The 24,399-nt window shown below is 39.4% G+C and overlaps 1 protein-coding gene across 1 annotated transcript in view; it reads left to right on the forward strand.

Annotated features, from left to right (window-relative positions):
• Positions 1-1,057: 1,057 nt before the first annotated feature.
• Positions 1,058-24,399, forward strand: part of VAT1L (vesicle amine transport 1 like) — a 676,099-nt gene continuing 652,757 nt past the window's right edge. Inside the window, exon 1 of the mRNA XM_053699561.1 lies at positions 1,058-1,272. Within this exon, the coding sequence (XP_053555536.1) occupies positions 1,058-1,272 (215 nt within the window). The remainder of the gene's footprint in view (positions 1,273-24,399) is intronic.

Genomic DNA, 24,399 nt, shown 5'->3' on the forward strand with positions numbered 1-24,399 from the left:
ATCTTTCACACCACACACTTTATTGGGACAACATAATTGGAACTCACATCAACTATATTTCTGGGGACTTTTTTCCAATAACTCTTACTGGGACGTTATTTTCAACATTATATGCATTTGCTATTTATTTTCATCTCTATGTGAAGATTATTATCTTTTTCATAGACTGTCTTTATCAGAGACTGTTGCTGCTTTTATAACTGTTTACATATTGTTTTTATCTTGTAAATCATGGATCCATGAATTTTAGCTTGATTAGTGTTTTATATTGTGTACATTAAAATTGTAACCTTTTATACATTCACCTTAGCCTTCTTGGCGCTCGCTTCATTTACTTACACAATCAATACGGTTATATTAATACACTTATTACTTCTGTGATTACCTTTTATTTAAGCATCTGCAGCCTGCCCCATTATCACAGACTTGCATTTTAGCCAATCAGTGCTGACTCATAAATAACAATGTTATCTATATGCCACACATGAACTAACGACCTCTAGCTGTGAAAAACTGTCAAATGCATTGAGATAAGAGGCGGCCTTCAAGGGCTTAGAAATTAGCATATCAGCCAATCTAGGTTTAGCTTTCAACTAAGAATATCAAAAGAACAAAGCAAATTTGATGATAAAAGTGAATTGGTAATTTATTTCAAATTGCTTTCCTTATCTGTATCATGAAAGTTAATTTTTTGTCTAGACTGCCCCTTTAACTTACAGTTATACTAGCGTATTTACACTACGACTCTATTTTTCTAAATAACTAGACATTCATATATTTACACGGACACTAACATAAAACAGGTCATGAAAAGCGACGTACTTACACAAACAAATACACAATCTCTAGTGCCTTCCATCCTCCAGGCTGACTCAATAGGTCCACCATATCAGAGACTTGCTTTCCTCCTAGTGTACGCGCACCACAGCTACAGGCGTTTTGAGGCGGGCATGGGATGTAGCTGCTAGAGCGCGCATTACGGTAATGCTGAGGACCAGCGCCTGGAGCCGCAGCACAGCCTGAGCATCCCATACAACAGGAACCAGCTACCGGAGACATGGCCAAGGAGCGGGTTGAGAAAGCCGATGAGACCGAACAGATGATAGAGAAGGAAGGCGGGAAGGAGGCTGTAGACGGAGGAGGAGCTGGAGATGGCCGGGATATGCGAGCTGTGTTGCTGTCCGCCTTCGGGGGGCTTAACAAGCTGCGGGTGGCCCGTAAAGTGATGCCTGAACCCCAAGAGGGAGAACTGAAGATTCGAGTTAAAGCCTGGTCTGGTACCCTTTATATACTATGACTAAATGTTGTGTAATTCGTAACCTTATTTTTAATCTGATCTTAAGCCTTTAAATGGTTAATGCAGCAGGTGCCTGCTATGGCATTAGTATAGTTGGATACATGTATGCCAGTTATAGCAGTGAAAGGTTAATATGTCACGTACCCTTGGGCAGTATTTCATTTAATCTGTGGCAGCCATCAAACAAACCTAAAGGAAACATTTTCCAAATGATTTCATCTCCGCATTTACAGTAAATTGATTAACCCATAACTCATGGCCACCAGTTGATCCAATCCTTTAGATGGCCTGATTGGCAGTTCTCTAGGTTCAATAAGAATGGAATAGTCCATCCTGTATTGTTATTATTATTATATATTATTTCTCTGCAGATTAATGCTGAGTATTTGAGAACAGACTCCATGGATTATTATTTGGATAGGAATTACTGTGTATAGTTGTAATGATTCAAGGGGGAGTGAGCAACATAGGGAACTACTTGCTCTTTAAAATAGCTGATCGCATAATTTGCTGTGGTGTTAACCCTTTTTGTGCCAGTTACCTTTTTTAAAAATATTATTTTCAAGTGCATATATCAAGCATACAGCATCAAGACTGTACATATACATCAATAATGCACTTAAAACTTTACACCAAAACAATAAAAAAACAATGCAGTTGAGCCAGTTACCTTAATGACTAATGTCATTGAATTATATATAAATCTCTTGCAGCAAAGTAGTTTATTAATATTTCATCTTTAACTATTATATTTTAGAATTGTACATTTTAACCCTCTGGCTACTAGAGAGAGTGTAAACTTTAGTTGACATGCCTCATAAAGTGGGGTCACTAGGGTTGATGTCACCCAGTGTTGTAACTCATGGTGCCCCCCCCTGTAATGTTGTTTGTTTTATATAATGTTAACAAAAATATAACAAAACTCAATCAGTAATATAGATTGACCACTTGAGGTACTCTCATCCTATAGATATATGGGGTATCCCAAGGCTAGCCCACCTCCAGCATATTAGGAAATTATACACTTACATGGACACTGCACTGTAAAGTTGGTAACTGTCAAGTGTCAACACCTATATATGTATATATTTTGTATATATGTAATAACTGCAGGCAACAATATGTAACATGATATACCTAGTGTAGTGTGAGCAGAGGCAGTCTGCAAAACTGCAGTGTGAGACTGTGAGCTGCCGGTATTGATCATCGCCGCAGCCCTCTATGCAGCTGAGTGAGCGTCTGCCTGTACACAGTGCACTGACGCACAGTAAATACAGGAGCAGCAGGGTCCGTATCGCATTCAGTGTCACCCCCCTGGCGATGTCACCCAGTGCGGTCCGCAGCTCACGCAACCCCCAGTGACGCCACTGAATTCTATGAATAGCTATATTTCACTGTGCCACCAAGTTAAAAAAAAGCTGCAAGATTTTTGTTTTTATTTAAATTATGCAAATAATAAACATTCAAAGTTTTAAAGATGAATCCCAAATAGCTAAAAAATATGGAATGGATGTAATACATTTTTTTTCCTTTTAATTTAAAATATAATTTATTTATTAATGCATTAATATTATCACTTTTTGCTGTAATCAGTCTTTCTGTGATATTGGATATTAGTCTGCAAAGTTACATTACAATTTAGTGCAGTGGTTCAATTAAATAGAGTATTTTCTCAAATTTGGTATTTATTTTGTAAGTACTGTAAAAACAAGCGAAAGGGATTTGGTAATATTTCACATATTCTATACACATTTTGGGCAAAGTTTAGCAAAGTTAGAATAGGAAAATTCTCACGTTTATCGTAAAAATAAAATAAGCTCACGAACGATATCACCATATTTTTGAAAGTTATGTGCCAATAAAGTCGCAACTTTTCATATGTGCGAACAAACTGACTCATAATCATTCACAAATCTTTAATATATATGCATGTTGTCTGGAAATACCTAATTCTTGTATTAATCTCTATTGGCAGTTTAAAATGCCCATATATATTCGTTGTTCTCATATATTTATGAAAAGTGTTGCATGTAATATTCACTGTTTTTAATCTTGCCAATTTGTAGGTTGCGAAGTAGTAAAAGAGAAAGAGCAATATTGTTGTTTGGAATGAAAATTGATTTTTTCTTGCCTTAATGGCTGTATCTAGGGATAGAAATTGCCCACAAAATAAAGGCACAGAACCTGAAGAATAATAATTAAATTACAAAATGGTATATACAGATTTATAAAAAAGTAAAATAATTTAAAGTGCAATTGAAAAAAAGTGTACTCCAAAGAACAAAGATAAGCTACAGTAAACTGGAAAGCTTCCATAAAAGAGCGCCAAAGAAGGAGCAAAATAAAAATAACTTTAATAATAATATATAAGAAATAACATTCTTGCAATCACATGAATAATTTATTCTATTATAATAGGATAAACAAATAAAACCATTCTGGTTATTCTAATGGTCTAAGATTGATAAATCAAGTGAAAACGATATGTTTGCAAAAAAACTAGATCAGGCATTCGCATGAAATCGTAAAAAACCTTTGCCTAAAAAATGTCTCTAGAATTTTGTCAAATACTAGGGACATTTTTGACTTGAGAACTGTCACGGAAATAATTGTGACTTTTTATGCACATTTTTTCAGGGCTTAATATATTTTAAACTTTGTATATGCATAGCCCTAAAACACAGAAAATTAAAATAGAAATGTGATTGTAATCTGCTATCATACATTTCCAAATTTATGTCCTAGATTAAATAGACGGAAGAAGCCACATTACAAATAATAAGCTAGTTTTGTTAAAAATTCTCTTTTTTCACAGATAGTCAAAGTTGTGCATCCTGCCCATTATATTCCTGCTCCAGATAAGGATATGGCCAGTTGGCCAGTCAGAAGTTGCATATATAACACTTATATGCAAATCTTGTAGTAAATTTAAATATTAAAGGGGCATGAAACCCAAAATTTTTCTCACATGATTTAGATAGGGGATACAATTTTAAGCAACTTCCCAATTTACTTCTATTATCAATTTTGCTTCATTCTCATGATATCCTTTATTGAAGGAGTAGCAATGCACTACTGGGAGCTAGCTAAACACATTGGTAAGCCAAAGACAGTAGGCATATATGTGTAGCTACCAATCAGCAGCTATCTCCCAGCTCCTAAACCTTCCTAGGTATGCTTTTAAAAAAAGGATACCAAGAGAGTGAAGCAAATTTGATAATATAAGTAAATTGGAAAGTTGTTAAAAATAAGATGCTTGAAAGAAACGTGGGTTTCATATTCCTTTAATATCAGTTAATTTAAAACTGAGAGAGTTTACACATTCTAGAAGCTGCCATCTTTGATTTGGATTTTGGGATTTACAGTACAGGGTGTATGTAAGTTTGTTGTTTTTCATGGTCTTCATTTAAATTATCACCCCTAGTTAGATTTGATGAACTTTCTTAGATTAAAAAGGCAAGGTTCATGTGAAGATGAAAAACCTCCTTTCCTTCTCCATGTGAGACTTTTTGTCATTTTTAGTTGATTCACTAAGTTTAGAGAGAGATATTAGATTGTATAAATCTTTCAATCTGATATATATATATATATATATATATATATATATATATATATATATATATATATATATATATATATATATATATATATATATTCTTTTAATTCACTATACTATACACACTATTAAAGTAACTGCATCATACATTTTGCTGACTAATTCAGGTTAAGATACTGCCAACCTCCACACTCAGAAATCACTGCAATTTAATTCACAATTTTCATGGTGCGGCTTGGTTTATATTTGCTTCTGAAAGCTAATAATGTAGGATTAAGTACATTTTAATATATAACACATATTTGGAGGTCAGTTAGGATTATTATTATTTTTTTGCTGTATTAATGAATAATATGTTTAGTCACTGAATGATGACTTTTTAATAAACTGTTGTCAGTAATGTGCCAAAAATGGCAAGTTGTCACTAAAATAATTTTTAGTTAAAGACATGGAAGATATTTAATCATTTTAATCCATCACTCCAGTTCATTTATAGTTTTTTGTGTACCAAATTATTATTATTTTTTTTTTGTATATTTAAAATAAATCTATACATTTTTTGCTACAGTCTTTGCTAGTCTCCTGCCATGGCACTTTTTTTTCACAAAGTTTGTTGGAGATGCTATAGATCTAGTTAGAGACCATGCTGTCTTTGCCACTAAAATAAATAGGAGAGCTCTCCCAGGTACTTGTTGCCATGGTAAAGTGAGACAGAAGTGTTACTGTGCATGTGATCATTGCTTTAGTCTCTGTCTCTCCCTTGGTTAAAAAAAAGCAGACTGGAGTCGACTCAATTTGATTATTCAGGGGATCCAGCTACTTAGGGCTAGATTTATTAAAGCCCTACGGCTGCAAGTTCTCACAAGAACTTGCTCACCGTCATTTATCAAGCAGCGGTCACCAGACCGCTGCTTCCCTAACCTCTTCGCCACCTCTAATGTGGCAAAATTCAATCTCCTCGGTCTAGTCAGACTGAGGAGATTGACAGCTCCTGCCCGCGCGTGATTGGCTGTGCGCGGGCAGGAGGCGGGATTGCACGCGAGCGCAAAATTGCGCTCGTGTCCAATGGCGAATACCTGCGGGTAATTTCGCCCTGCCACAGGCGAGCTGAGGCATAAAGGGGCGCGTATACCCGCCCCTGTACACCTCAGCTTTAATAAATCTAGCCCTTAATGCTTGTATCAATTCTATTCTATTTTTGGGAAAAAAAGTGTCACAGCAAGGGGAAAGGTCACACAAATTGCAGCAAAATATATGATTTTATTTTATTTATACAAAAAACAACATATTTTTTAGACACACAGCATTGAATTATAATAATAAGTTGATAAAAAATTAATGCATTTAATGCACTACTTTCAATCCTTTTAAGGCACAGTCCATGGGGTAGATTTTTTAATGGTCGAGGCGGACATGATTTGCTGTAGCAAATCAAGTCTGCTCGACCTTGCTAAATGCCGACAGCGTGCACTGTTGGCATTTAACGATGCACAAGCATTTCTGGTGACCGTATCGGATCGGGATGATTTCAGTCCGCCACCTAAAACTGTCCGGACCTGAAACGATGGGATTCTGAAGCAGCATCTGCGGGTTAAAAGGACTGGAAACTGAATTTTTCTTTCATGATTTGGGTAGAACATACAATTTTAAACAACTTTCCAATTTACTTCAGTTATCTAATGTGCTTCATTCTCGTGTGATCCTTTGCTGAAGGAGCAGCATTGCACTACTGGCAGCTAGCTGAACACATCTAGTTAGCCAATCACAAGGGACGAATATGTGCAGGCACCAATCAGCAGCTAGCTCCCACTAGTGTAGGATATGTGTGTATTCTTTTTCAACAAGTAATACAGGGAGTGCAGAATTATTAGGCAAGTTGTATTTTTGAGGATTAATTTTATTATTGAACAACAACCATGTTCTCAATGAACCCAAAAAACTAATTAATATCAAAGCTGAATAGTTTTGGAAGTAGTTTTTAGTTTGTTTTTAGTTATAGCTATTTTAGGGGGATATCTGTGTGTGCAGGTGACTATTACTGTGCATAATTATTAGGCAACTTAACAAAAAACAAATATATACCCATTTCAATTATTTATTTTTACCAGTGAAACCAATATAACATCTCAACATTCACAAATATACATTTCTGACATTCAAAAACAAAACAAAAACAAATCAGTGACCAATATAGCCACCTTTCGTTGCAAGGACACTCAAAAGCCTGCCATCCATGGATTCTGTCAGTGTTTTGATCTGTTCACCATCAACATTGCGTGCAGCAGCAACCACAGCCTCCCAGACACTGTTCAGAGAGGTGTACTGTTTTCCCTCCTTGTAAATCTCACATTTGATGATGGACCACAGGTTCTCAATGGGGTTCAGATCAGGTGAACAAGGAGGCCATGTCATTAGATTTTCTTCTTTTATACCCTTTCTTGCCAGCCACGCTGTGGAGTACTTGGACGCGTGTGATGGAGCATTGTCCTGCATGAAAATCATGTTTTTCTTGAAGGATGCAGACTTCTTCCTGTACCACTGCTTGAAGAAGGTGTCTTCCAGAAACTGGCAGTAGGACTGGGAGTTGAGCTTGACTCCATCCTCAACCCGAAAAGGCCCCACAAGCTCATCTTTGATGATACCAGCCCAAACCAGTACTCCACCTCCACCTTGCTGGCGTCTGAGTCGGACTGGAGCTCTCTGCCCTTTACCAATCCAGCCACGGGCCCATCCATCTGGCCCATCAAGACTCACTCTCATTTCATCAGTCAATAAAACCTTAGAAAAATCAGTCTTGAGATATTTCTTGGCCCAGTCTTGACGTTTCAGCTTGTGTGTCTTGTTCAGTGGTGGTCGTCTTTCAGCCTTTCTTACCTTGGCCATGTCTCTGAGTATTGCACACCTTGTGCTTTTGGGCACTCCAGTGATGTTGCAGCTCGGAAATATGGCCAAACTGGTGGCAAGTGACATCTTGGCAGCTGCACGCTTGACTTTTCTCAGTTCATGGGTTTTTCCACACGCTTCTTGCGACCCTGTTGACTATTTTGAATGAAACGCTTGATTGTTCGATGATCACGCTTCAGAAGCTTTGCAATTTTAAGAGTGCTGCATCACTCTGCAAGATATCTCACTATTTTTGACTTTTCTGAGCCTGTCAAGTCCTTCTTTTGACCCATTTTGCCAAAGGAAAGGAAGTTGCCTAATAATTATGCACACCTGATATAGGGTGTTGATGTCATTAGACCACACCCCTTCTCATTACAGAGATGCACATCACCTAATATGCTTAATTGGTAGTAGGCTTTCGAGCCAATACAGCTTGGAGTAAGACAACATGCATAAAGAGGATGATGTGGTCAAAATACTCATTTGCCTAATAATTCTGCACTCCCTGTATAAGGAGCATGAAACACATTTGAAAATAGAAGTGAATTTAAAAGTGTCTTAAAATGACCTGCTCTATCTGAATCATGCAATTTTAATTTTGACTTCCCTATCCCTTTAATAAATGGAGCCCCATGACTCGACTTGTTGTTTGGTCAAAATTGCATTTCCATTTTAACCTCTATTACATGGGAATTAAAGAACTCTGAATTTGAATGATTTTTCAGCTAGTAACTTGCAAGAGTGATATAATGTTGCTAAAATAGCCTCTATTCCAGACCATTTGATTATTATTATTATTATTTTTTAACAAAAGCGTTAGTTCTAATCCTGAGAGTTATGAATTTGAATTAGGTAACTGCTGGATTGATAAAGTTCATGAAAGAACTCTCTCTTACTCTTATCTAGTTTATTGTATGAGTTTTCTGAGCGTTCTTTATATAAATACTTAGCTCCTTGGCAACCAAATTCCTTAACATTTCGTTTCCAAATTCCTCATTACACTGTTTTGTTCAACTTATCTTATTATTAATGTCTGAAACATTATTAAGCATCTGTATCCATTAGCAATTAAGTAATTTAATTATAGTGCTTTCTTCTATAAATGTTTATTTTAGTGCACATATTTCTTTACTACAATACAATGGGCATAACATGACATAAAGTCCCAAGCCATGGCTCCTGCCTCCCAAGATTTGTCAAGCCCAGGCATAATTAAACTTCTAAATATGCTGTTGTTTTATCTGCACTTATTAAAGTGAAAGTTATTCCTAGCATTTTTTAAATGCTAGGATTGACTATTGAAACAAATACAGTGCACTTCATTCATGAAGTATAACCAGGGCCGGATTGGGCAGCCAGGATACCGGGAAAAATCCCGGTGGGCCGCCGGCCGGCAGCGCAGCTGGGCTGGCCTGGCTGCTGTGTCTAAATTGCTTGCTTTTTATTTATTGCGCTATTGCGCTTAGGGCCGGGCCGTCCCGGTAAGGTATCCACTACCAGTCCAGTCCCTACCTCCCCACTGCTACAGCAGCATTCGTGTGGGTGTGTAATTAGTAAATAAAGTGTTTAATTTATGTTTTATTTATTAAACTTAATAATTGGTTGTTGTGTTGTAATTAATTAAACTAATAACCATCCCCCTCTCCAACTGTCCGACCGCTGCTGCGGCTGCCGTGCTGTGCCTCACTCTGACTGACTGTGACACTGACAGAGTGACTCCACAAGTAAGTACCAACTGAGTTGACTCAGTCTGCAGTGTATAGAGTTAGTGTTACTATCACATTCACTACACTGTTCACACTGTGACAGACTGTCAGACTCAGTTGGTTCCTTCCTATGGGCCGCAGGAGTCAGGACTGGCCGGGTCAGCTGAGCTCAGCAGGTGCTGGGTGAGGGTGGGCCCGCCAGGGCAGGAGCTGTCACTGCTGCAGACTGCAGTGCTGTGATGATGTCACCTCACGACGACTCTCACCATGCGCCGGCGCCACCACATGACATAGTGGAGGGAGCCTCAGCCTGGGAGGGCTGCGTCTGCGTGGCGTGCTACTGCTTCCCTTCAGTTCGGCCAATTCAGGAGTCAGGAGGACTCAGGACTGTCAGCCAGCCACAGCCAGGTGAGGTCTGCACGTCGTGGGAGAATAAGGTAAGGTACCGTACTAATACTATAGAAGTATCTATCTATACTAGTAAATTGAAATTTATTGGGGGCAGCAGGCAGGCAGAAGTGTGCAGCAGCAGGCCAGGCCACGTCACGTGGCACTGAGACGGCCATCACCAAAAGCAGAACAGCCAGCACTCACGGACTGCACTGTCACTCTCACTGTCTGTCTGAGGCAGTCAGGCAGGCATAAGGTACTACTATTTTTTTGGGGGGCAGCAGGCAGTGTGCAGCAGCAGGCCAGGCCACTGAGGCGGCCATCAGCAAAAAAGAGCAGCACTCACTGAATGCACTGACAGTCTGTCTGTCTCTCTGAATGTCTGAGCAGAGGCAACATACATCATGGTCGGTCACTCAGTCAGGACAGAACTTAGAAGTCAGTCAGTCAGTGGCAGTGCTCCAATTCATCCTCCAATTCCAATACCAAAAATAACTAGCTTGTTATGTTAACTCACTACACAGCACAGGCCACAAAATGTGTGAGCTATAGAGCCAATGTGGATAAAAGATGGTCAGGGTTAAATATAGACTCATAACTGTCTGTGCATGTATAGCTAAGTAACTAAATTATATTGCTTTTTTACCAGGCTATACATGCACAGACAGTTATGAGTCTATATTTAACCCTGTCTGTAAATACCCCTCCCCCAAATTTGTAAAACAATAGATAGGGATAAAGAGAGCAAGTGCCAAAAAATAACATTGTCAAGATTAAGGTTAGAGATATGTAGTGTGAATGTGAAAATCTATACCTTATATTTAAACATATTAGGTTCATTTTTCATATCACTCAGTGAAGGATAAAATCAATGTTTTTTTTTTATATATGTGTTTAAATTACAGAAATTTGTTTTAATTTTCTCTTCTTGCATTCTCATCTCAAAATATTTATGAATATCCCATATCCCAATTACCCACTGTGAAAAATCGGGCATGTACATTCTATGGGCACGGCGCGGCAAAATTTAGGGCTGGTCTAAAAATTTTCCAGGGCTGCTTTTCATTCCCAGTCCGGCCCTGAGTATAACATACTTCATGCAGAAAACTCCTTTATTTGTTTCAAGCGATCGCCGGTCTGAGCTGCTATGGCAGCCCACGGCAGATTGCTGTTTTGCTAGAGAGGTGACGTTTTTCACCTCTTAGCCAATAGCCATGTGGTAAATCTTAGCAATTTTTTTTTGCCGTGGGCTTCGTTAACAGTTAAAGTGAAGGTAGACTTTGGTGAATGAAAGCCCGTTTTTTAAAAATACTATTAAAAACAGGGGCACTTTCATTCATCAAAGTTTACAAAGCAGCCGTTTTGGTAAAAAAATTACCTTTTTTTCTTTTCAGTGCTACAGCAGCTTCCCCCACATAGAGATCCTCTATTCACACATCAGCAATGACTAATCTGGCTTCTTCCAATCACAGCATGGCCTCAGGCAATGACTACCCTGGGTGGAAAGTTGTGATTGGAGGAAGCAGGATTAGTCATTGCTGACGTGTGAATAGAGGATCTCTATGTGGGGGAAGCTGCTGTAGCCAGTGGCGTAGCGTGGGGGGGGGGGGGCAACAGGGTTGGTTGCCCCGGGCGCATAATTCTGAGGGGCGCTTCCAGCCTCAACTTAGCAAAGGGAAGAAGGGAGGCTAAAAATTCTGACAGGCTCCCAGCTCTGTTCTGCGACCCGTCAGGAATGTGGTGATGCCGCGACTAAGGTAAGGTGTCAGGACCAGACTTACTTATAGCCCTTTTTTTGCCTGATACTAGCAACACGCAAAATGCAGCTTAATTACGGTTCTATTATTACCCAACAATTAAGTTCCCTTCCAACAAAGGACCCAGAGCCAGAATGCCATGCATTGCCTGGGGCACTTTTTAAGGATCTCTAAGCAGAGGTAGGGGGGAGGAATCCTTAAAAAGTGCAATAAATCTCTTTCAAACCCGTGGCACTGGTGGCAGCATGGCTGAGCTCTGCCTTTCTGTTAACCCCAGTTACCTAGTTAGTGGGATGGTGGGGTGATCAGAGACCATACTTTCATGTTTGACCGGATTCTGATTACAACTTACTTATCTTGTCCTTGCACAAAAAAAGTATATTTGTGACAGTTGACAAAAATGAGGCCTTGTTTTCTGTATTTGATTTCCCCCCTCCATGATCTTCCTAGGGCAGAAGTAGATTTAGGGATTTGTGTGCTGTCTGGCACCAGGATTGTGCTGCTCACCAGGCATTTCACTGTGTTTGTCTCCTATCAAAGAAGTCCTATGAATTCACCATCTTGAATCTATTTCTTGCTGGACTCCTGAGGTGTGGACTTTTACCGATTTTTAGGGTTTGGGTGCTCATTGCCTTTTTTATTTACATTAAACCCACCCTTACTGCATTTAAAGTAAAAAAAATAACTATAATTTGTGTTAGTAAATAAATTTAACAGCACCCCCCTAAATACCATACACCCTCCCCCCATATATGTATGTAATGCTGGGTTGTCTGTCCCATGCCCCTTTTATATTGATTACTTACAATTGTTATATTTATTAAGGTAGAATATATACCCCACTTTTATATGTCATTGGCACCCAAAAGACAGTCTGCCCAGCAGGGACAACCTTATGTAACAGCTGCCAACCTGTGTGTCCTCTTTTCCTCTTTTTAACGACTTACCAAAAACCTATTGCACCACATATACAATATGGGTTGCTGCAATGTGGGGGTGGGTGCACCCTGTGGTCTGCAGTATTTCTACCATGAAGTTTTACAGATCAGGACATGTCACCACCAGATGGGGTTTAAGGGGGGCTTTCCCCCATGTGTAAAACGAGAATAAATCTTAAAATTTAATATTGTATATATTTGCCCAGCTCTGGAGTGGTGCAGACAGGGTTTGATCACAGGGGGATAGCACATAATGCTTGCATAATGCTTCACCCACTGCCTCTTGTATTGCCAATATATTATTTTCATGGCTTTGTTTGTAAGGCGCTACTGATTAGCAGCTGCTTATGACAAGGGACATATTTTGGGGATATGGGTATCATCAGCAATAACTGTTAGTTATCCAGTAAAGATGGTTAAGGGAGCATTTTGTGGGAGAGGAGACAGTGTCCCTTGCTTTATGTGATCCCCGAAGGAAGAACATACAGTGATGTGAGATGTCATCGCAGAAAATGCAGCATGTCTGCAGAAAGAACAGGACACATGCAGGAACTGTTAGTGCTTGAACTTTGTAGTGCTGCTCCACATTAGACAGTTTTCTTCAAACAGAGCTGTGCTCTAGCTGTACTGTGTCAGTTTTCCTTAACACAGTGCAACCAGGGCAAAGTGCTGTTTGAAGTGAGCAGTCAAATATGCAGTAGAGCTGCAAAGCAGCAGCACATTGCTTGTTGACTGGCTCTCAGAGATTTCCCAGTCTGCAAAACTGTTTATTCTAAATGTAAGAGCACTGCATCTTTTTATTACTAGATTTCTATGTTAGACCAAGAGAAAAGGAAACAGATTTATTAAACATTTATTAGACATTTAAAAAAAAAAAAATTTTGTATGCAGCTAATTTGCAAATGCAATTTTCAACTACTGCACTATATTATAAAACATTAAAAATTGCTTTATTCTTCAGTTAACCAATACATTGCAATTGAACTGGTGCCTTAGTGTAGCTGTCTAATTTAATATTGAGTTTTATTTAAAAAATGACCTGCAGAAATTTTTTCACTAAAAAAAAAATCTCATCGCAGAAAGTAAAGAAAAGTTCTGCCTCTGGGATGTGATCTACCAGGCTTGGGTCTTTGCTTGGTTTGTCCCAAATGTAAGAAGAAGCAGCATATCTAAAATGGGGTTGGGGGGGCGCAATACTTGTCTTGCCCTGGGCACTGACAACCCACGCTACGCCACTGGCTGTAGCAGTGAAAAGAAAAAAAGGTAGGTAATTATTTTTATAAAAAACGGCTGCTTTGTAAACTTTGATGAATGAAAGTGCCCCTGTTTTTAATAGTATTTTTAAAAAACTGGCTTTCATTCACCAAAGTTTACCTTCACTTTAAGAACACTGATCGGTTGAAACAAATAAAGGAGCTTTGTACATGAAGTATCTTATACTTCATGAATGAAAGTCCCCTTTATTTGTTTCAATAGAAAATCCTAGCGTTTCAAAAACGCTAGGATTGACTGTCACTTTAAAGGGACATTCAACACTTAGTATAACATGTTTTGATATGGTAAATAAAAAAACGGAGGTCCGCCTGCACTATACCCCTCCTCCCTTGCCGCCTTGCTTCTGTCCTAATCAGCGGCGCTAACTACTCTAATAGCCGGTCAATATGGATGCCGAACTCCCCCCACTATTACGTAGCTGCCTTCTTCTTCATCTGATAAGCAAATCAGAATCCAGTCCTCGGACAGAAATTGCACAGAAATATCTTTAAATTGAATTTTCCACAAAAACAGCATTTTATTTTAATAAAAATCCTATTTAAAACAAAAAAAAATTGATTTCAATAAAAAAAGTTTTTTTTTTAATTAAAAAACAAAACAAAACACATCTATTTCATCCACCCTGGTTTGAGGTCCCTTAAAACTTTTTAGAAAGGAAATTTTTACCTTGTTAACTATTTCACTATGCAGGGTTCTGAATGTGAAGGAGAGGTACATACATTAGTATATAATGCTAAAAAAATAGCCCCCAAATATTTTGTATTTTTCTCCATGCTGGTAAGATTTTGATTATCAGGCTGTTAAAGGGATACTGAACCCCAATGCAATTTTAAAGGGCCTTTAAACCCAAACATTTTCTTTCATGATTCTGGCAGAGCATACAATTTTAAACAACATTTCAATTTACTTCTATTATCTCATTTGCTTAATTCTTTGGATATCCTTTGTTGAAGAAATAGCAATGCACATAGGTGAGCCAATTACACAAGGCATCTATTTGCAGCCACCAATCAGCATCTTCTGAGCCTATCTAGATAATGCTTTTCAGCAAAGTATATCAAGAAAATGAAGCAAATTAGATGATAAAAGTAAATTAGAAAGTTGTTTAAAATTATAAGCTCTTTCTAAATTGTGATGGAAAAAAATTGTGTTTAATGTGCCTTTAAGCAACTTTCTAATTTACTCCTATTATCACATTTTCTTTATTCTCTTTGTATCTTTATTTGAAAAAACAGGACTGTAAGCTTAGCAGCCGGACCATTTTTGGTTCAGAACCATGGGTAGCACTTGCTGATTGGTGGCTACATTTAGCTTACATTTCTGCTTTTTCAAATAAAGATACCAAGAGAACGAAACAAAATTATTAATAGGAGGAAATAAGAAAGTTGCTTAAAATGGCATGCTTTATCTGAATAATGAAAGAATAAAATTGGGTTCAGTATCTCTTTAATCTTACAAGAACATACTAGGGATTTTTTGCTGAATAGAAAATTAATAGGTTGCAACATTTTTGGGCTTTAAAGGGAATATTTTATATTCCCTTTAACTTTGGGTGAGTTTATCTTGCTGGACCAAAAGCCAAGGTACAAAACGATAAACCATTTTAGCCCGAAGTAAAGTGTTATGTATTTCTGTTTTTCACCCAGTTTACATAGTTCCTAATTCTTTTTACAACTGCATGAAAATCTATTTAAGTGTTAAGAGTTGCCCGCCCCATTTTTCATTTAACATTCAGCAACTTTTTTAGACAAAAATAACATTTCCGAGCATGTTGCTTAGCAACTCTAGGAGGATGGTATAAAAGAATGGCTTTGAACTTGCATCCTTCACCTGTGATTGACTCAGCTGCAATACACATTTGCCATCAAATATAATATCTCACCCACATTTTAGGTTTATGGAATGCTATACGCAGTATACAAGTTACTCAAAAAAGTACTAAGTGGAAAGTACTTGCACACACTAAGATTTAGTTATTTTTATTTTATGCAGGTGTCTTCTGTTTTAAATATCATCTGGAAGTGATAGCAAGCTTACAGCCATTTGCAAATTGTAATTGTAACAGCTCTTGAAAAAGATAAAGGTATTAGACTGTTTAAATGTATAACGCTTGTCCATTTTATTAACTGATTTGCACATATAGGGCTAGATTACGAGTGGAGCGCAAATGTTTAAGTGCATTGTAGCCCTTTGCCGTTAAGAAGATGAAAGCATGTAATGGCTTGTTTATGCAATATTCATATTTAATAAGGGTTTTAACTATGTATTTGCATTCTAGTGTTGCTAGATAGCAGAATATGTTCTCGGCATTTCTAAATAGATATTCCTATATATACATCTGTATATGTCTATACCTATATATAATCATGTATATATTAGGTATGTGCATGACTAATAATTTTACAATCGATTAGTCGAAAGCACCCCCTCTTGACAGAAAATAGGTATTAAATGCAAAATATTTTTAATGTAATTGTAAAATGTTCTTTCTTTTAGAAGATATGACGAGTCCACGGATTTCATCCTTACTTATGGGATATCACCTCCTGGTCAGCAGGAGGAGGCAAAGAGCTCCACAGCAGAGCTGCATAAATAGCTCCTCCCTTCCCCCCAACCCAGTCATTCTCTTTGCCTGTGTTAGTGATAGGAAGAGGTAAAGTGAGGTGTTAGCTTAGATTCTTCAATCAAGAATTTTTTATTTTTAAATGGTGCCAAAGTGTGCTATTTTATTACAGAGCAGCTTCTGGATAGTTTTTTTAGGCTATGGGAACTGGTGGATATTTGTCTCCACTGCGCCTCCCTTGACTGTGCTGCCTTTCTGTGTATGGTCTTAGAGGTTGTAACTAGGACCCTTCTATTTTTCACAGGACCTCAGGAGGAAGAGTGGACCTCTTGACACTGTGAAATTGTCATGCTGTTCCTCAGCATGGAGGTAAGTGCAGTTTTTTATTCTGGGGTGGCAGCATATCTCAGAATAACTGTACTTGAACTGTTATATTGGGGCTAACGACCTGAGTGAAAGCACTTCCCTTTAACAGATCGTGTAATATCCAGACATTCTGGCATTTTAATAGCCTAGAAGCGCTGGGATATATAGTGAAAACTGACATAGTTTATTTATCCAGACACTCTGGCATTATACTATTTAGCCTAGAAGCGCTGGGAAATATTGTGTGGGTATGACGCTGGGGACAATTCCGGAGGGGACATGTTTTTACTAAAAGCTCCGGTACATGTTGGTATTTTCAGGTGTGGACTGTTTTGGTTGTTTTCGCCCACGAAGGGGGGGGCCTTAGTGTTTTGCGCGCTTTGCACGCAGTTACTATTTGAGTTCCGGTGGGCAGCTTCTCTTCTCGGCTCCTAAGTCCGCTTGTGGTGATATTTTATAAGCAGCTTTAGGTGCGCCGTGTTTGCGGAGTTAAGATTGGGTGTGGAGGAAGGTAGGGGCCGCAGCAGAGTTGCGGCGAGGTGACTGAGTAAATTTTCAAAGTATTCCAGTGTGTTAATTTTCTAAAGGCCCTCGCACAGGGAATGTGAAATTTTGCTCTCTGCCTTATATATATCAAACAGATAGCTTTTCTTAAAGAGACAGTACTCCACAAATATTTTATTATTAGACTGATATTCACAAATAAATTTAATCAGTGAATTGGACCAAGCTTGCTTTTTGTTTAGGTTATCATGGATGACCTTGAACAAAGTACATGTCAAATGTGTTTAGATGCCATTGTGGAACCCCCTGTTACACTTTGTCCCCCATGTATTGAGAGGGCTTTACAGTGTAAAGAGCAAATTTTCTTTAATAAAGATATGCCTAATGAATGTCTTCAGACTGTTGATATTCAGGGTATGCCGCATATTTCTCCCCAAGCGTCACAGCCTTTAACGCTCGCGCAAGTGACGCCATGTTCTTCAACTGTGTCTGCGTCATTTACTCTGCAGGATACGGCTGCAGTCCTGTCATCCACTCTTTCAGAAGTTTTGTCTAAATTACCAGTGTTGCAAGGCAAACGTAGTAGAAGAGAGACCCAGGTGGTCCATGCGACTTCTGGTTCTTTGATGGCGATCTCCGATGTACCTTCCCAGGGCTCTGAAGTGGGGGGTAGGGAGATTCTGTCTGATGGAGAACTGTCTGACTCAGGCAGTGTTTTACCTCAGACAGATACGGACGTGATGTCCTTCAGATTTAAGCTTGAACACCTCCGCCTGTTACTACGGGAGGTTTTGCTGACTCTGGACGACTGTGACTCTATTGTGGTCCCTCCAGAGAAGTTGTGTAAGATGAATAGATACTTGGAGGTTCCTTCTTATTCAGATGTTTTTCCGTTTCCTAAGAGAATTTCGGAAATTGTTGCTAGGGAATGGGAAAGACCGGGTATCCGTTCTCCCCTTCCCCTATCTTTAAGAAGATGTACCCTATAGCTGACTCCATTCAGGATTCTTGGCAGACGATCCCTAAGGTGGAGGGAGCTATCTCTACCCTGGCTAAGCGTACGACTATCCCTATTGAGGACAGTTGTGCTTTCAAAGACCCCATGGATAAAAAGCTGGCTGCCTTTTGGTTTGATGCCCTAGAGGAGTCTCTCAGGACTGAGACCTCTTTGGAGGAGATTCAGGATAGAATGAAGGCCCTTAAACTGGCTAATTCTTTTATTACGGATGCTGCCTTTCAAATCACCAAATTGGCGGCCAAGAATTCAGGATTTTCCATTTTAGGAAGAAGAGCCTTATGGTTAAAGTCTTGGTCTGCGGATGTGTCCTCGAAATCTAAGCTCTTGGCTATTCCTTACAAGGGAAAGACCCTGTTCGGGCCTGACTTGAAGGAGATCATTTCTGACATCACGGGAGGTAAGGGTCATCTGCTCCCACAAGGCAAAACCTCTAAGCAAAGGGGACGACAGAGTAATTTTCGTTCCTTTCGTAATTTCAAGGGAATCCCCCCTTCTTCTTCCTCTAAACAAGAAGGAAATTATCCTCAAGCCAAGCCCTCCTGGAGACCCAGCCAGACTTGGAACAAGGGTAAACAACCCATGAAGCCCGCTGCTGCTCCCAAGACAGCATGAAGGGGCGGCCCCCGATCCGGGACCGGATCTAGTAGGGGGCAGACTTTCTCTCTTTGTCCAGGCTTGGAGAAGAGATGTTCAGGATCCATGGACATTAGAAATTGTGTCTCAAGGGTATCAGTTAGAGTTAAAAAATTCCTTCCCAAGGGGAAGGTTTGTTCTTTCACGATTGTCTGTAGACCAGATAAAAAGAGAGGCGTTCTTACGTTGTGTAGAAGACCTCTCCACTATGGGAGTAATTTGTCCCGTTCCAATACAGGAACAGGGGCAGGGGTTTTACTCAAATCTTTTCGTGGTTTCCAAAAAAGAAGGAACGTTCCGACCCATTTTAGATCTCAAGAGTCTAAACAAGTTTCTCAGAGTTCCATCCTTCAAGATGGAGACTATTCGGACAATTCTTCCATTGATCCAGGAGGGTCAATATATGACTACCGTGGACTTAAAGGATGCATATCTTCATATTCCTATCCACAGAGATCATCACCAGTTCCTGAGGTTTGCCTTTCTGGACAAACATTTTCAGTTTGTGCCTCTTCCTTTCGGGCTGGCCACGGCACCCAGGATCTTCACAAAGGTTCTAGGGTCTCTGCTGGCGGTTTTCAGACCGCGGGGCATTGCAGTGGCGCCTTATCTGGACAACATTCTGATTCAGGCATCGTCTTATCAGCTGACAAAGTCTCATACCGCCATTGTTCTATCCTTTCTAAGGACTCACGGGTGGAAGGTAAATCTAGATAAGAGTTCACTAATGCCACAAACAAGGGCTCCTTTCCTGGGAACTCTAATAGACTCTGTATCCATGAAAATCTTTTTGACGGAAGTCAGAAAGCTAAAGATTTTGAATACATGCCGATCCCTTCTGTCCAATCCTCGGCCATCAGTGGCCTAGTGCATGGAGGTAATTGGATTGATGGTGGCGGCAATGGACATCATTCCGTTTGCTCGTTTTCATGTCAGACCTCTACAACTGAGCATGCTCAGACAGTGGAATGGAGATTATGCAAATTTGTCTCCTCAGATAGATCTGGATCAGGAGACAAGTGACTCTCTTCTTTGGTGGTTGTCTCCAGATCATCTGTCCCAAGGGACGTGCTTCCGCAGACCCTCATGGGTGATAGGGACAACGGACGCCAGTCTCCTAGGATGGGGTGCAGTCTGGAATTCCCTGAAGGCTCAGGGTGTGTGGACTCGGTTGGAGTCTCTTCTTCCAATCAATATTCTGGAGTTGAGAGCAATATTCAATGCGCTTCAGACTTGGCCTAAGTTGGCTTCGGCCAAATTCATCCGATTTCAGTCGGACAACATCACTACTGTGGCTTACATCAATCATCATGGAGGAACAAGGAGTTCCTTAGTGATGACAGAAGTATCCAAGATAATTCGGTGGGCGGAGGCCCACTCTTGTTATCTGTCAGCAATCTACATCCCAGGAGTGGACAACTGGGAAGTGAATTTTTTGAGCAGACAGACGTTTCATCCAGGGGAATGGGAACTCCATCCGGAAGTCTTTGCCACCCTGATTCTCAGATGGGGCAGACCGGAGCTGGATCTTATGGTATCTTGTCAGAATGCCAAGCTTCTGAGATACGGATCCAGGTCCAGGGATCCTCAGGCCGAACTGATAGATGCCTTGGCAGTGACTTGGTCGTTCAACCTAGCTTATGTGTTTCCACCGTTTGCTCTCCTTCCTCAGGTGATTGCTCGAGTCAAGCAGGAGAGGGCCTCAGTGATTCTCATCGCACCTGCGTGGCCTCTCAGGACTTGGTATGCCGACCTGGTGGATATGTCATCTCTGCCACCGTGGAAGCTTCCATTGAGGCAGGACCTTCTCATTCAGAGACCCTTCCATCATCCGAATTTAATTTCTCTACAGCTGACTGCTTGGAGATTGAACGCTTGATTTTATCTAAGCGAGAGTTCTCTTATTCGGTCATTGATACCTTGATCCAGGCCCGTAAGCCTGTTACTAGAAAGATTTACCATAAGATATGGCGTTTATATCTTTATTGGTGCGAATCCAAGGGCTACTCATAGAGTAAGATTAGGATTCCTAGGATTTTATCCTTTCTCCAAGAAGGATTGGAGAAAGGGTTATCAGCAAGTTCCTTAAAGGGACAGATTTCTGCTTTATCTATTTTGCTACACAAACGTCTGGCAGATGTTCCGTATGTTCAATCTTTTTTTCAGGCTCTGACTAGAATCAGGCCTGTGTTTAGACCTATTGCTCCTCCTTGGAGTTTGAATTTAGTTCTTAAGGTTCTTCAAGGGGTTCTGTTTGAAACAATGCATTCCATAGATATTAAGTTATTATCTTGGAAAGTTTTATTCTTGGTTGCTATTTCTTCTGCTCGCAGAGTTTCTGAGCTGTCGGCATTGCAATGTGATTCTCCTTACCTTATTTTTCATTCCGATAAGGTAGTGTTACGTACCAAACCTGGTTTTCTTCCTAAGGTTGTTTCCAACAGAAATATTAATCAGGAAATTATTGTTCCTTCATTGTGTCCTAATCCTTCCTCTAAGAAGGAGCGTCTGTTACATAACTTGGACGTGGTCCGTGCCCTGAAGTTTTACTTACAGGCGACCAAAGAATTTCGTCAATCATCTTCATTATTTGTTTCTGGAAAACGTAGGGGCCAGAAAGCTACAGCTACCTCTCTTTCTTTTTGGCTGAAGAGTATCATCCGTTTTGCATATGAGACTGCTGGACAGCAGCCTCCAGAACGAATTACGGCTCATTCCACTAGGGCTGTGGCTTCCTCATGGGCATTTAAACATGATGCTTCTGTTAAACAGATTTGCAAGGCTGCAACTTGGTAGTCTCTTCACACTTTTTCCGAATTTGATACTTTTGCCTCGTCCGAGGCTGTTTTCGGGAGAAAGGTTCTTCAAGCAGTGGTGCCTTCCGTTTAGATTCCTGTCTTGTCCCTCCCTTTCATCCGTGTCCTATAGCTTTGGTATTGTATCCCATAAGTAAGGATGAAATCCGTGGACTCGTCATATCTTGTAAAAGAAAAGGAAATTTATGCTTACCTGATAAATTTGTTTCTTTTACGATATGATGAGTCCACGGCCCACCCTGTCATTTTTTAGACAGGTCTTTATTTTTGTTAAACTTCAGTCACCTCTGCTCCTTGGCATTTCCTTTCTCTTCCTAACTTCGGTCGAATGACTGGGTTGGGGGGAAGGGAGGAGCTATTTATGCAGCTCTGCTGTGGAGCTCTTTGCCTCCTCCTGCTGACCAGGAGGCGATATCCCATAAGTAAGGATGAAATCCGTGGACTCGTCATATCGTAAAAGAAACAAATTTATCAGGTAAGCATAAATTTCCTTTTTTTTAATTTATTTTTAAAACCTAGTCAACACAACAACTCCCATATGTAAACAAAAACAAAATCTGCAAAGCGCGTCCATGCAAGTTTTTATTTAACAAAAACATCAACTCATATTAGCTAAGAGAGTCGACGTTGTTTCAGCACGCACAGTGTCACATTGCCGTTGTCTTACTGTAAAAGCTGCAATGGATGTTTGTTGTTGTCCTTTTTCTTTATCTGTTGCTACCAATGCAGACGGGTATTTGTTTTCTTAGGTGGCTTAATATGGAAGTCGTGAATTTATTGTACTGCAATTGCACGCCGCAAATGTTGCACTTAACTGCCTTTTCATGTAGTTTTTCAAAATATTTCCAAGCAGGACTTTTTGTTGAAGATGACGATTTTTGCAAAATTTCTTTCGTCTACTACGGGTACAAAAAAACACGTCATCATAACTGCCGCCAAGTGAGACAATCCACAATCGGTAGTAGGCTTAGGCTAAGGCTACGGGCTGGTAGGCTGGCTACGACTGTTTTTGACTTTGAAAATATAGCAAAATGTAATATATCAGTAATCGACTAATGCCGTACTAGTCAAACAATGATAGACCGATCGACTAATCGATTAGTCGACTAGTCTAACTCAGCCCTAGTATATATAGTTATAGATATGTATTTTACCAAAATACCATCAGATATATGTAGAATTGAGTATTTATGAATAAATATAACATATTCTACTATGTAAAGAACATTGGAATATGAAATATTTATATTTTCATGTTGGATAAGCGCAAATAAAAAAATGTGATCATTTTTGCGCAAGAGTGGGGAGATGTTTTTATCCACTCAAGTCGAATATGTAGTTTTCTCACAGCAAGAAAATATTAGAAAGGGGGCCATCGAGTGATTAAACCTTCTAAAAATAGCTTCTGAGCCAATAGAGCATAATAACAAAATGCACAATGTCATTAGATAATTTTAATTAAAAAAATATATATTTCTAAGGTGTTAAGCGCATAGTCAAACTCTTGTATCAAACTTGCTGCTGTGGAGCTCCAAATAAGGATGCAACCCTTGAGCAAATTAGGACCAGCCATATCTAAGGATACTTCAGTCACTGGTGGCATCCTTATCTGGAGCAGTACGTGAATGTTGTGGAAATATTACTTTTTTTTGTTTAACATCTTTGCAGGGTCATTTTCATTTAAAAATTAAATACTGTAACAAAATAGCCCATTTTATTTTTTATTTGTACACCAAAATGGACATTGAATAGACTGAACATTATCTAGAATGGGTGGTTTAAAAAGAAAATGTCCTTGGTACCAGATGTTTTATTCTTCCCTAGCTATGCCATATAATATGCCTGTGATGTTATTTATTATATAAATTATGATCCAGTTTGTTTTGTGTATACAGTGCAGTGTGTATGTGTAATTGTAGTGTTTTGTTTGTGTAGTATGTGTATGTATCCGTGTAGTAGCAGCATAATACAGTGTGCGTAGTATATATGTTTAGTTTGTGTATTGTTTGAGTGTAGTTAATGTGTGTATATGTGTGAGCGTGTGTAGTATGCTTGAGTTTGGTAATCACATTATCTAAAGTAAATGCAATTGCATTAAAGTGAATGTAAACTTTCATGAAATAGTGCCCGGTTTTTAAAAATACTATTAAAAACATTTACATTGCAGCATATTTTTATATACAGTATGTCACAAAAGTGAGTACACCCCTTACATTTTTGTAAATATTTTATTATATCTTTTCATGTTACAACACTGAAGAAATGACACTTTGCTACAATGTAAAGTAGTGAGTATACAGCCTGTATAACAGTATAAATTTGCTGTCCCCTCAAAATAATTCAACACAAAGCCATTAATGTCTAAACCATTGGCAACAAAAGTGAGTACACCCCTAAGTGGAAATGTCCAAATTAGCCATTTTCCCTCCTCGGTGTCACGTGACTCGTTAGTGTTACAAGGTCTCAGGTGTGAATGGGGAGCAGTTGTGTTAAATTTGGTGTTATCGCTGTCACACTCTCTCATACTGGTCACTGGAAGTTCAGCATGGCACCTCATGGCAAAGAACTCTCTGAGGATCTGAAAAAAAGAATTGTTGCTCTACATAAAGATGGCCTAGGCTTTAAGAAGATTGCCAAGACTCTGAAACTGAGCTGCAGCACGGTGGGCAAGACCATACAGCGGTTTCACAGGAC

This window comes from Bombina bombina, chromosome 1 (assembly GCF_027579735.1).
Source record: "Bombina bombina isolate aBomBom1 chromosome 1, aBomBom1.pri, whole genome shotgun sequence".
NCBI lineage: Eukaryota > Metazoa > Chordata > Amphibia > Anura > Bombinatoridae > Bombina > Bombina bombina.